This window comes from Triticum aestivum, chromosome 7D (assembly GCF_018294505.1).
Source record: "Triticum aestivum cultivar Chinese Spring chromosome 7D, IWGSC CS RefSeq v2.1, whole genome shotgun sequence".
NCBI classification, from domain to species: Eukaryota; Viridiplantae; Streptophyta; class Magnoliopsida; order Poales; family Poaceae; genus Triticum; species Triticum aestivum.
The window spans coordinates 27768647-27779415 of NC_057814.1; the positions used below are offsets into that span (position 1 = coordinate 27768647).

A 10769-nucleotide genomic window follows, 5' to 3' on the forward strand; every position below is an offset into this window, starting at 1 on the left:
GCGTCCGGATCATACATGTCTGCGTTGGATGGCAAAACAAGTCCGGACCGCACGGTCCGAACATATGCGGGTGGGGTCCGCGTCGGAGATGCCCTTAGCTGTCTTCCCTAGTTTTTCGGTTTCTAAGCTAGTTCATCTATAATTAGTCTAGAATCTCAAATGAAGGAAGTGGCCTATAGGGGAAAGAGCGAAGTGGGCGGCACATGCGTGAAGCCTCCAAAAAACACAGGCCCTACATCGAGAACTGCAACCGCACTTTCCGCATATCTCTGTTAAAAAAGCCAGTCGCACGTTCTCTATGCTCATCTCAACGCAACATTGGGTCGACGGCCAAGGGTGCACTATGTGGATCGATGCGATCTTGGAGGCACTTGCTCTTTGATTGTACTATATGTGACACTATGCATGGGAGATAGCAGACCCAGACTTGGTTAAAGCAATGAACAGAACTACAGAGCCATATGAAAATCGACATATTTTCTCACCGCTAGATTCTGTACCGCATGCTGATTTCGTGACCATTTTGGTTACACTTTGGGCCATACGGGATTGAGCAGTGCTAGAGAGACGACGGCTATGTGCACAATTTCTGCACGATAGATAAAAGCATCCATTATTTTTTTCGTTTCAATTTTATCGGATGTCCCCGAAGGGACGATAAAAGCATCCATTAGATCGCATTATGCTAGAAATCAACACGAATCGTCAAAAAATCAACTCTAAACTGTCGTGTGCAGCTTAGAGGGTGTTTGTTTCAAGGGACTTATTGGTTTAGGGACTTAAAAAAGTCCGTATAAGTCCCATCTAAACCAAACAGGAGGGACTTATAGGGACTTATTGGGGTCATTTGGGACTTATCCAAAAAGACTCTCAGGGAGGAACTTATTGGGACTTATCGATCTGGACGCACCTACCCCGCATCGCCCCACACGAACCCCGCCCCGCTCGTTCCCCTCCTCCTCGCCTCGCTCCTTCCCTGCCTCGCCCCAATCGCCGCCGCTGCTCGTTCCCCTCCTCCTCGCCTCGCTCCTTCCCTGCCTCGCCCCAATCGCCGCCGCCATGGCCGATGAGGAGGACGAGATCCCCTTCTTCTCTCAATTCCCCTCGTCTCAACAGACATCCGAAGGCTCATCCGCCGGTGCAAATCTCGGGAGGGGAATGGGTTTCTTGGATCTCAACAGCAACGTCGACGGCTTCCCGGAGTTGGGCTCGTACCAGCAACTCCTCTTCGACCAGGGTTATGTGAACAAGTGTTTTATCAACTTATAAGTCCCTGTAAACAAACAGGCAGGGACTCGGGACTTATAAGTCGATGTAAACAAACAGGTAGGGACTTATGACTTATAAGTTGGGACTTAAAAAAGTCCTATGACTTATTAAACAAACAGGGCCTTAGTTCTATATGGGACTCAAGGCGCACGGAGATACATGATCATGATTCATGAGTTCCAGAGCCCCCGGTCTACCCATCTTTCTATCCAAAGTTACATGGTTGGTCCTCAGGCATCACATAATCATACTCCTGCTCAGAAACAACTGGTTCATGCTTTCGGTATAATGCTTTTGAAAGCAGGATGTCGAGTCAACCAACACCGAGTAAAAGCGAAGTATGTTTGGGGTGTTGCAGATTATTTCTGGTACTCGGCGTATAATAACATCCCTATAGTGTAAATCATACTCCCTCCATCTCACGTTTTTTGACACTACATTAGTGTCAAAAAACATCTTGCATTATGGGACCCAGGGAGTAGATGTGAATAAAGCTACAAATGTCCAAAGTATTTCAATCGTCTTTGTAGCAAATCTTGGTAATCCATGTAAACTATCACTCAAAACATGACTTAAGCTTTCAAATGGAGAGGAGTTGGTTACGTCTTAATAAACGCTTCAGACTCGCCAAACCATTTATTTTTACCAGCTTAATTTGCTTGTTTCAAGCCAGAAGCACCTCCTTGATGAGCCTATCAACATTGCGCATGGACCTTCCGCCATGCCGTGCAGAGGCCACAGCACTCTGGCGAAGCTCCAGCACGCGTCGTCGCATCTCACGCCCCTGCTCCCCCTCCATGGCCTCCCGTATCATGGCCTCCACCTCGGTCCTCCTCACGTCATCCCCAATCTCCATACCGATGCCCCACTCCGTACACTTGAAACGGCAGTTGGTCTGCTGCTCCGCGAAGAAGGGCCAGCACACCATCGGCACGCCGCCGCAGATGCCCTCCAGTGACGAGTTCCAGCCAGAGTGCGTGAGGAACACCCCTACGGCCTCGTGCTCCAGCACCTCCTGCTGCGGGCACCACGTCGACAGCATGCTCCGCCCCTCAGTTGCCGCATAGAACTCCGGCGGAAGTGCGGCCTTGACGTCGCCCTTGACGAGGTCAGGCCGCACGTTCCATAGGAAGGCATAACCAGTGTTGGCCAACCCCCACGCAAACTCCAGCATATGCTCCTTGGACATCACCGTGGTGCTCCCGAAATTGACGTGCACCACGGAGCGCGGCGGGCGGCCGTCGAGCCACCGGAGGGGAGCATCCTGCTCCTTCCACAGGTTGGACCCAATGCCGGAGATAGGGCTCTCCTCCGGCACATTGTTGCGAGCAGTCAAATGGAGTGGCCCCGCTGTGTAGATGGGCGGCAGGAGCTTGGACATGGCATCAAGCAAGGGCGCGTCGAGCTCGTCCCAGGTGTTGATGACCACCGCCGACGCCTGCGACATGGCGGGTACCTCGTGGATGAAGAAGTTGAACATGATGTCATCGGGGTCCGTGGTGCGCAAATAGCTCGGGAGGTCACGCAGCCGCAGGTCCTTGGGCATCGCCGGGATCCAGTCGATGATCGTGTCCAAGTATCCATTGCTCAACTGAGCCTCTTCTGCACCAACAACAAATTAATTATACTAGCATGTAATGTTGCCATCAATTGAATTTTTCTATAATAAGTACTATGTCTGCGTCTAATTTAAATTCTTCAGATGCAACAGATTTAGGAGTGCACAACGACATGCTAGACTTGGTACATACTTCAACAAAAACAAGAACAGACCTTGGTAGTTGAAGAGAGCTTTTTTTTGTCGTGCATGTAGAGAGAGACATACATACATACCTTTGAGAGGGACGATTCCACGATCGAGTAGGTCCTTGTAGTGGTAGTAGCCCATGAAACCACAGGCGCTGGCGGTCCAGAGCACGGCGCAGCGGAGGCCGAGCTCACGCGCCACGCTAATGGCGAAGCTCGTGATGCTATCGGCCACCACGCAGGTAACAGGCGGCACGGCGCCACCGGAGGCCTCAGCCTCCTCGTTGAGCTTGACGACGAGCTCCTTGAACCTGGGACGGCAGGTGGTCATGGTGGAGTAGATCAGGGCGGGGGTGTCCCGCGAGGCCTCGAGGTCGGACGGAGGAAGGCCGTCGGCGATGGTGGCGAACCGGAACCCCGGCAGGCTGCAGAGCCTGTCCACGGCGGCCTGCGACTGCTGCGCGCCCAGCAGGCGGAGGTGGTTGAACTCGTTGTTGACGAAGGTGATGTGGAAGCCCCTGGTGTGGAGCAGCTTGGCCAGCTTCAGCATCGGCGTCACATGGCCCTGCGCCGGGTACGGCATCATCACGGCGTGCGGCCTCTCGCCCGCCGCCGGCAAGGACCCCATCCTTGCTAGCGAGCTTGCTTCGCCTTGCTGTTGCTTCAGCTGGCTAGCTCTCTCACCCACAAGGCTACAAGCCTCAACGCTGTGTTGTGCGTTTGGCCGTATGCGGCTGTGCCCCATGGGCTCCTGACGCGATGGCATATAAAATCCGCGTGCTCACGGGTTGCTGGATCAGTCGGCCTCGATCTCGACTTCAGTAGCCGCCTGCCTTCTGCCGTTGGCTTCATGAATTATTGTTGTTGTGGGAGGAGGACATGGGACCATGCATGTGATCCGCACGTCCTTCCGTTTGTCTCGAATAGTTTGGCGCATTTGGTAACTTCAGACAACTGGCCTTTTTTAAGTAAAAAATATCATCTCTCACAAAGTTGCACCACACTTATTTTGGGACGGAGGAAGTATTTTTACTTGCTCTCGCACAAACCTATTGTGGAAGCTCTATTAATATTTTTTATTTTTTTAACACAGTACGGACGCAAGCGCTCATACATACGCATATACACTCAATCTATGAACGTATGCACGCACACCCTATCCCTATAAGCACCTTCGAAAGACTGAGCCGGCATATCATCGTCACCGTAAGCATCTCGTCGTCGACAGGAACGTCTCCGTAAACCCTGGTGGGCTGAGAATACCACTGTCTCTCCAACCATCGAACCACAGGTTGATTCGCTCTATATATGTTGGCATGTATTGCATTTTCATTGGACCACAATAACCGGCGTACGTTCAGCTCCACTCTGCCTGCTGCGGCCCATAATGTATCATCTAGTTTACTATATCGGGCTGGGTTTTTGGTTGGTTTTTATTTTATTTAAAAACATGCATTGAACATTTTTTAATATCCGTTGAACATTTTTTAATATATGTTGACCATTTTATTAATACACAAAGCATTTTTTATTATATTAGTATGTTTAATATACGGTGAATTTTTTCATAAAATATGAATATATATGTTGAGAATTTTTTACTACACATTGAATCTTTTTAACATACGTTGAAATTTTTTGGAATACACGTCGAACATTTTCATAATATTTAACCCGGAACAAATTTGAAGACACACAATGAACATTATTGTATTCACGGAATAATTTCAAATATACGATGAACATTTTTATAATGGATGGTGAACTTTTTGTAGTATACCGTGAACATTTTCTTATTATCTCTACTACTTAAAAAGAACGTAAGGTTCCCATTTCACCTTTCTTTCCATCACCCCTTCATCCAACCTTCCCCGTATAGTATTAAATCACACTAATTTACTTACCTTTTGAACCAATTTTACTTTAATTTACTTACCAAACTTCTGATCAAAATATAAGGTAAATTAGGGGCAGAATTGGATGAAAATTTATATACACAATCGCATATTATGGGCAGGTAAATCACTTCTGATCAAAATATAAGGTAAACCACGGACAAAATTTGACGAACATTTATTTACATAAGCGCATATTATGGGCACGTAAATTACAAGCTAACATACTAGAATATTTATATCCCGTTGCAACGCACGGGCATTGTTCTAGTACTATGAAAAAATTGGTAACACACAATGAACTTTATACTATATAATACCCAAAATATAAAAGAAAAAAGGGAAAGTAAAAAAATAAAAAATAAAAATAAAAGAAAATAAATACAAACAGAAACGAAAAAAAAGAAACAGCAAAGTAACCATGGGCTGGCCCAAACTGGGGCGTCGGGAGACCGCGCTTCAGCGAAGCCACAAATAGGAATTGCGCCTTGTAGGAGGCACTAATGAACTGTCTTCCCCACGGGGGAAGCGCTCTTTTGCCCATTTAGTATGCCTCCCAGTACGGTCAACATTTTGCAAACAAATTCAAAATTTTGCCATCTTAAAAATAACAGCTAATTCGAATTATCACTAGATTAAGGTTTCAGATACCTAAATATGGTGTAGTAATTTTACTCTAAATAATCTCCATCGCCAAAAAAAATATTACTCTACAAAAGAATTTCAAAAAATTGTGACTGGCATATTGGATTACAAAAAAGAATTTATGAATTTTGTAGGAAAATGTTTCATGACATATGCATGCCATGTTTGTGACTACATTTTCTCTCTAGTTTCTCCATGAACCAATACCAAATGCCATGTGATTAAAATTTTCCTTAAAATATGAATATATACATTGAACCATTTTTTAATACCCATTGAACTTTTTGTAATATATGTTGAACAATTTTTCACATTGAACATTTGCGTAATATACCCTGAACAAATTTCAAAACACACAGTGAAAATTTGTATATTATTGAACAAATTCAAATATACGATGAACAATTTTATAATGCATGGTGAACTTTTTGTAGTATACCGTGAACATTTTATTTATATACGATGAAATTTTTTCTAACCAGCTCATATAGTAGACAAAAAACAAATAAATGTGAAAAAAAGGAAAAATGAAAATAAGAGAAAATAAATAGAAAGAGAAACAGAGAAAAAGAAACATAAAAGGAAAAACGGAGAGACCGTGGTCCGGCACAAACTGCCGCTCACGATCATCAAATAGGAATAACCCCATTGAGGAGGCACCAATGAGCTATCTTTCCCACGGGTCAAGCAAATTGTTTCGATCGCTACAAGAACCACCCCGAACTAGGCCAAGATAGCCCATTTAGTATCCCTCCCAGCACAATCAATATTGCAAAATATTCCAAAAGTTTGCGATCTTACAAACAACAGATAATTTGAATTATCACAAGATTAAGGTTTCAAATACCTAAGGTTTTGTAATTCACTCGAAATAATCGCCATCGCCAAAAAACCTAATTTACTCTACAAAGACTTTATGAATTTTGCAGTGAAATGTTTCATGCCATATGCCATTCTGCATGAATTGCAATGTTTGTGACTACATTTTCTCTCTATTTTTTCATGAAGCAATACAACATAACATGTGACAATACAAAAAATTATAACAGTTTGACATTTTACAGTTACATATTACACAAAAATAAGTTTTGCCAAAGTTTTGATAAAACAAAATTCATAAATTTTTCTTGTGACATTGCAAATTTATAAATAGTTCACACCTCTTTGCGGGGGCCAAACAAATATGAATTTGCCATGTGAGCAGAAAATATTTCTTATAAAAATGCCATATTTTTTGACACAAAAGGTATAGTGTTGATATGTAAAATGAAGTAAAATTATGTAAATTTGCCATGTAGTCAGAAACACATTTCCCATGGTGTGTAAAATTAATTTGCCACGCCACCAAGAATAAAACTACCATGATCTAATTAAAAAATCATGGTCTAATTAAAAAAATCATGGTCTAAGTAAAGATACAAAAATAGTTAACTCAATAAGAGAGAAAAGGGGACCATGACTTGATTTCTCTTTGTCATTGCTCCATATTGGATTTTCATAAGGTGTGCGCCGCCGACATCGATGCATCCCCTCACTCCTCAACATTATGTCACCGCGAAGAAACATAAAAAAGGTAGCCACAAAAGAAATAGAAACTGAAACTGAAAAAAAAAAAGAAACATAAAAAAGAAGAAACAACAAAGCGGGCGTGGGCTGGCCCAAACTGGGGCGTCAGGAGGCCGCGCTTCAGCGAAGCCACAAATAGGAATCGCCCCTTGGAGGAGGCACTAGTGAACTATCTTCCCCACTGGAGAAGCGCTCTTTTGCCCATTTACTATGGCTCCTAGTACGATCAACATTTTGCAAACAAATTCAAAATTTGCCATATTAAAAACAACAACTAATTTGAATTAGCACTAGATCAAGGTTTCGGATACATAAATAAGGTATCGTAATTTTACTCCAAATTATCGCCATCGCCAAAAACAAAATATTACTCTACAAAATGTTTTCAAAAAATTGTGACTGGCATATTTGATTACAAAAAAGAATTTATGAATTTGCATTGTGACATTGCAACTTTATAAATAGTTCACACCACTTTGCGGGGGCAAAACAAATATGAATTTGCCATGTGAACAGAAATATTTCATAAAAATGCCATAATTTTGGACACAAAAAGGTATAATTTTGCCATGTAAAATGAAGTAAAGTCATGTACATTTGCCATGTAGTGGGAAGCACATTTTTCATGGTGTGTAAAATAAATTTGCCATGCCACCAACAATGAAACTACCATGATCTAATTAAAAGAATCATGGTCTAATTAAAAAAAACCATGGTCTGAGTAAAAATAAAATAAATTAGTTAATTCTATGAGAGAGAAAAGGGGGCCATGACTTGATTTCTCTTTGTCATTGGTCCATATTGGATTTTTCTAAGGTGCGCGCCGCCGCGGACGTTGGTGGATTGGTGAATCCCATAGTGGTCAATGGACATGCGGAGGCATTCTTCACCTTTTGCCAGTAGCAAGCAACACATGGGTATTATATGGTAGATGAGATGGAGGCGATGCCCATCATCATTACAAGTCGGTGTAGGGAGGGGCCCATGAAAGCCCCGTGCTTGAGTGTGATGACCACACTCATTGGCTTGGGATTGATCATTGTGTCACGAGCAGGTGAACAACATGACCACCATGGACGACAATGACGAAGAGAAGAAGTGGCACACAGATGAGTGCTCGCGCTTCAGGCTCTCCAAACCATTTATTTACCACTTTAATTTGCTTATTTCAAGCCAGCAGCACCTCGTGGATGAGCCTATCGACATTCCGCATGGACCTTCCGCTAGGCCGTGCGGAGGCCACTGCACTCTTCTGGAGCTCAATCCCGCGCCGTCGCATCTCCCGCCCCTTCTCCCCCTCCATGACCTCCCGTATCATGGCTTCCACCTCGGTCCTTCTCACGTCATCCCCAATCTCCATCCCGATGCCCCACTCCGTACACTTGTAGCGGCAGTTAGTCTGTTGCTCTGCGAAGAAGGGCCAACACACCATCGGAACAGCGCCGCAGATGCCCTCGAGCGACGAGTTCCAACCGGAGTGCGTGAGAAACACCCCTACGGCCTCGTGCTCTAGCACCTTCTCCTGTGGGCACCACGTCGAGAGCATGCTCCGCCCCTCTATCGCCATAGCGAACTCCGGCGGAAGCGCGGTCTCGTCGTCACCCTTGACGAGGTCAGGCCGCACGTTCCACAGGAAGGCGTAGCCTGTGTTGGCCAGCCCCCATGCGAACTCCAACAAATGCTCCTTGGACATCACCGTGATGCTCCCGAAATTGACGTAGACCACGGAGCGCGGCGGCCGACCGTCGAGCCACCGAAGGGGCGCGTCCTGCTCCTTCCACAGGTTGGACCCGATGCCGGCGAGGGGGCTCTCCTCCGGTATGTTGTTGCGGACCGTGAGATGGAGCGGCCCCACTGTGTAGATAGGCGGCAGGAGTTTGGACATGGCGTCGAGCAGGGGTGAGTCGAGCTCGTCCCATGTGTTAATGACCACCGCCGAGGCCTGTGACATGGCGGCCGTCTCGTGGACGAAGAAGTTGAACATGATGTCATCGGGGTCCGTGGCACGCAAGAAGGTCGGGAGGTCACGTAGCCGGATGTCCTTGGGCATCGCCGGTATCCAGTCGATGGTCGTGTCCAAGTATCCATTGCTCAACTGCGCCTCTTCTGCTCCAACAACAAATAGATTACATTATGTGGCCTCTGAGTCAATAAAATTCAACCTTTGTCGACAAAATTGTTATCTCCATTTTAATTTCCACGTGCACGCAGGCAGCCAAAGAACACGCGTTACTTGAAGAAATTTGATTTTCTTGTGTATATATAGAGAGACATGCATATATACCTTTGAGTGGGAAGAGCCCACGGTCGAGTAGATCCTTGTAGTGGCAGTAACCCATGTAACCACAGGCGCTGGCGGTCCAGAGCGTGGCGCAGCGGAGGCCGAGCTCCCGCGCGGCTCGAAGGCCAAAACTCATGACGCTATCGGCCACCACGCAGGTCACAGGCGGGAGCGCGCCGCCGGAGGCCTCGGCCTCCTCGTTGAGCTTGACGATGAGCTCCTTGAACCTGGGGAGGCAGGTGGTCATGGTGGAGTAGCACAGCGCGGGGATGTCCTGCGTCGCCTCACGGTCGGACGGCGGAAGGCCGTCGGCGATGGCGGCGAACCGGAACCCGGGCAGGCCACGTAGCGTGTCCGCCGACTGGGAGCGCAGCAGGCGGCGGTGGTTGAACTCGTTGTTGACGAAGGTGACGTGGAAGCCCTTGGCGTGGAGCAGCTTGGCCAGCTTCAGCATGGGCGTGACGTGGCCCTGCGCCGGATAGGGGATCATCACGGCGTGCGGCCTGTCACCCGGCGCCAGCGACCCCATCTCCATGGCTTCCTAGCTTCTCCTTTGTTGCTTTACTTCTCACTCACAAGCCGCAACGTTGTGTTGTGCGTGTGGCCATGAGCTCCTCACGTTTTGGTATATAATATGGCTGGCGCCTGGAGGCGTGCTATCTGGTTGTTGGATCAGTCCATCTCCACTTCAATGGCCGCCTTGTTCCTGCCGTTGGCTTCATGAATTATTGCTGCTGTGGGAGAACGACGGGACCATGCACGAGATCCGCACGTCCATTCATTTGCTTACCGCGAATACTTTGGCGGATTTGCTAATTTGCACACCACTCGTCCTTCCTGCCAATCTCACCTCTAACAAGTTGCATCTGCGAACCAACTTATGATCAGATGGTTAGGAGACGTATCTAGATGGAGGAATGGATGTTGGATGTATGTAGATATATTTTAGTTCTAAATACATCCATTTTTATGCATTTTTTTGACAAGTATTTTCGGACGAAGGGAGTACGTGGCACACGCCGCGAGTGATTTCTTCCAATATCGGACTATTATGTGCATCGCCAGCCTAACCTCCGTGGAAGCCACGGCATTTGTATCGGCCTTTCGTCTCGGTTGGCTTTGTTGGACGTATGCCACCTGACTTGGTGTCGCTGACATGTGGGCCCGCTGGGTAGGCAGCCTACACATTAGCCACTTAAAGTCAAGGTAGTCTACATCAGAGGATCTGCCCCGCATCCATCACGAATAGATGTACTTGACCCGCTAATCCATCCAAAATAACCAAGAATCGAACCACAGCCGCACAATACAAAAAAACCAAAGTAACTGAAAAATGAGAACCTCATATCAGTAAACTGCTCCACATG

The 10769-nt window shown here is 46.4% G+C and overlaps 2 protein-coding genes across 4 annotated transcripts; both read right to left on the reverse strand.

Moving 5' to 3' along the window:
* Window positions 1-1597: 1597 nt before the first annotated feature.
* On the reverse strand, window positions 1598-3847 carry LOC123164646 (7-deoxyloganetin glucosyltransferase). 2 transcript variants are annotated; one of them, XM_044582193.1, is made up of 2 exons: window positions 3103-3847; window positions 1598-2868 (listed from the first exon to the last, which is right to left on the reverse strand). In XM_044582193.1, exons 1-2 carry the CDS (start codon window positions 3779-3781, stop codon window positions 1934-1936), a joined length of 1614 nt encoding a protein of 537 aa, XP_044438128.1. In that variant the 5' UTR covers window positions 3782-3847; the 3' UTR covers window positions 1598-1933. The 2 variants fall into 2 exon arrangements, with proteins under 2 accessions (XP_044438128.1, XP_044438127.1); XM_044582192.1 differs by having other exon boundaries at window positions 1598-2871; window positions 3103-3832.
* A 3829-nt stretch (window positions 3848-7676) lies between these two features.
* Window positions 7677-10062, reverse strand: LOC123164647 (7-deoxyloganetin glucosyltransferase). Of its 2 annotated transcripts, XM_044582195.1 has the most exons (3): window positions 9406-10062; window positions 8306-9227; window positions 7677-8019 (listed from the first exon to the last, which is right to left on the reverse strand). In XM_044582195.1, the coding sequence occupies exons 1-3, from the start codon at window positions 9935-9937 to the stop codon at window positions 7869-7871; spliced, it is 1605 nt and encodes a 534-aa protein (XP_044438130.1). In that variant the 5' UTR covers window positions 9938-10062; the 3' UTR covers window positions 7677-7868. The 2 variants fall into 2 exon arrangements, with proteins under 2 accessions (XP_044438130.1, XP_044438129.1); XM_044582194.1 differs by having other exon boundaries at window positions 8009-9227; window positions 9406-10060.
* Window positions 10063-10769: the final 707 nt, after the last annotated feature.

Coding starts and splice junctions, on each gene's coding strand:
- LOC123164646 (XM_044582192.1), bottom strand. CDS start 3,781: ATGCCATCGCGTCAGGAGCCCATGGGGCACAGCCGCATACGGCCAAAC. Junction 2,872..3,102: donor TGGAATCGTCCCTCTCAAAG/GTATGTATGTAT, acceptor TTGTTGGTGCAG/AAGAGGCTCAGTTGAGCAAT.
- LOC123164647 (XM_044582195.1), bottom strand. CDS start 9,937: ATGGAGATGGGGTCGCTGGCGCCGGGTGACAGGCCGCACGCCGTGATG. Junction 9,228..9,405: donor TGGGCTCTTCCCACTCAAAG/GTATATATGCAT, acceptor TTGTTGGAGCAG/AAGAGGCGCAGTTGAGCAAT. Junction 8,020..8,305: donor GTCGATAGGCTCATCCACGA/GGTGCTGCTGGC, acceptor TTGCTTGCTACT/GGCAAAAGGTGAAGAATGCC.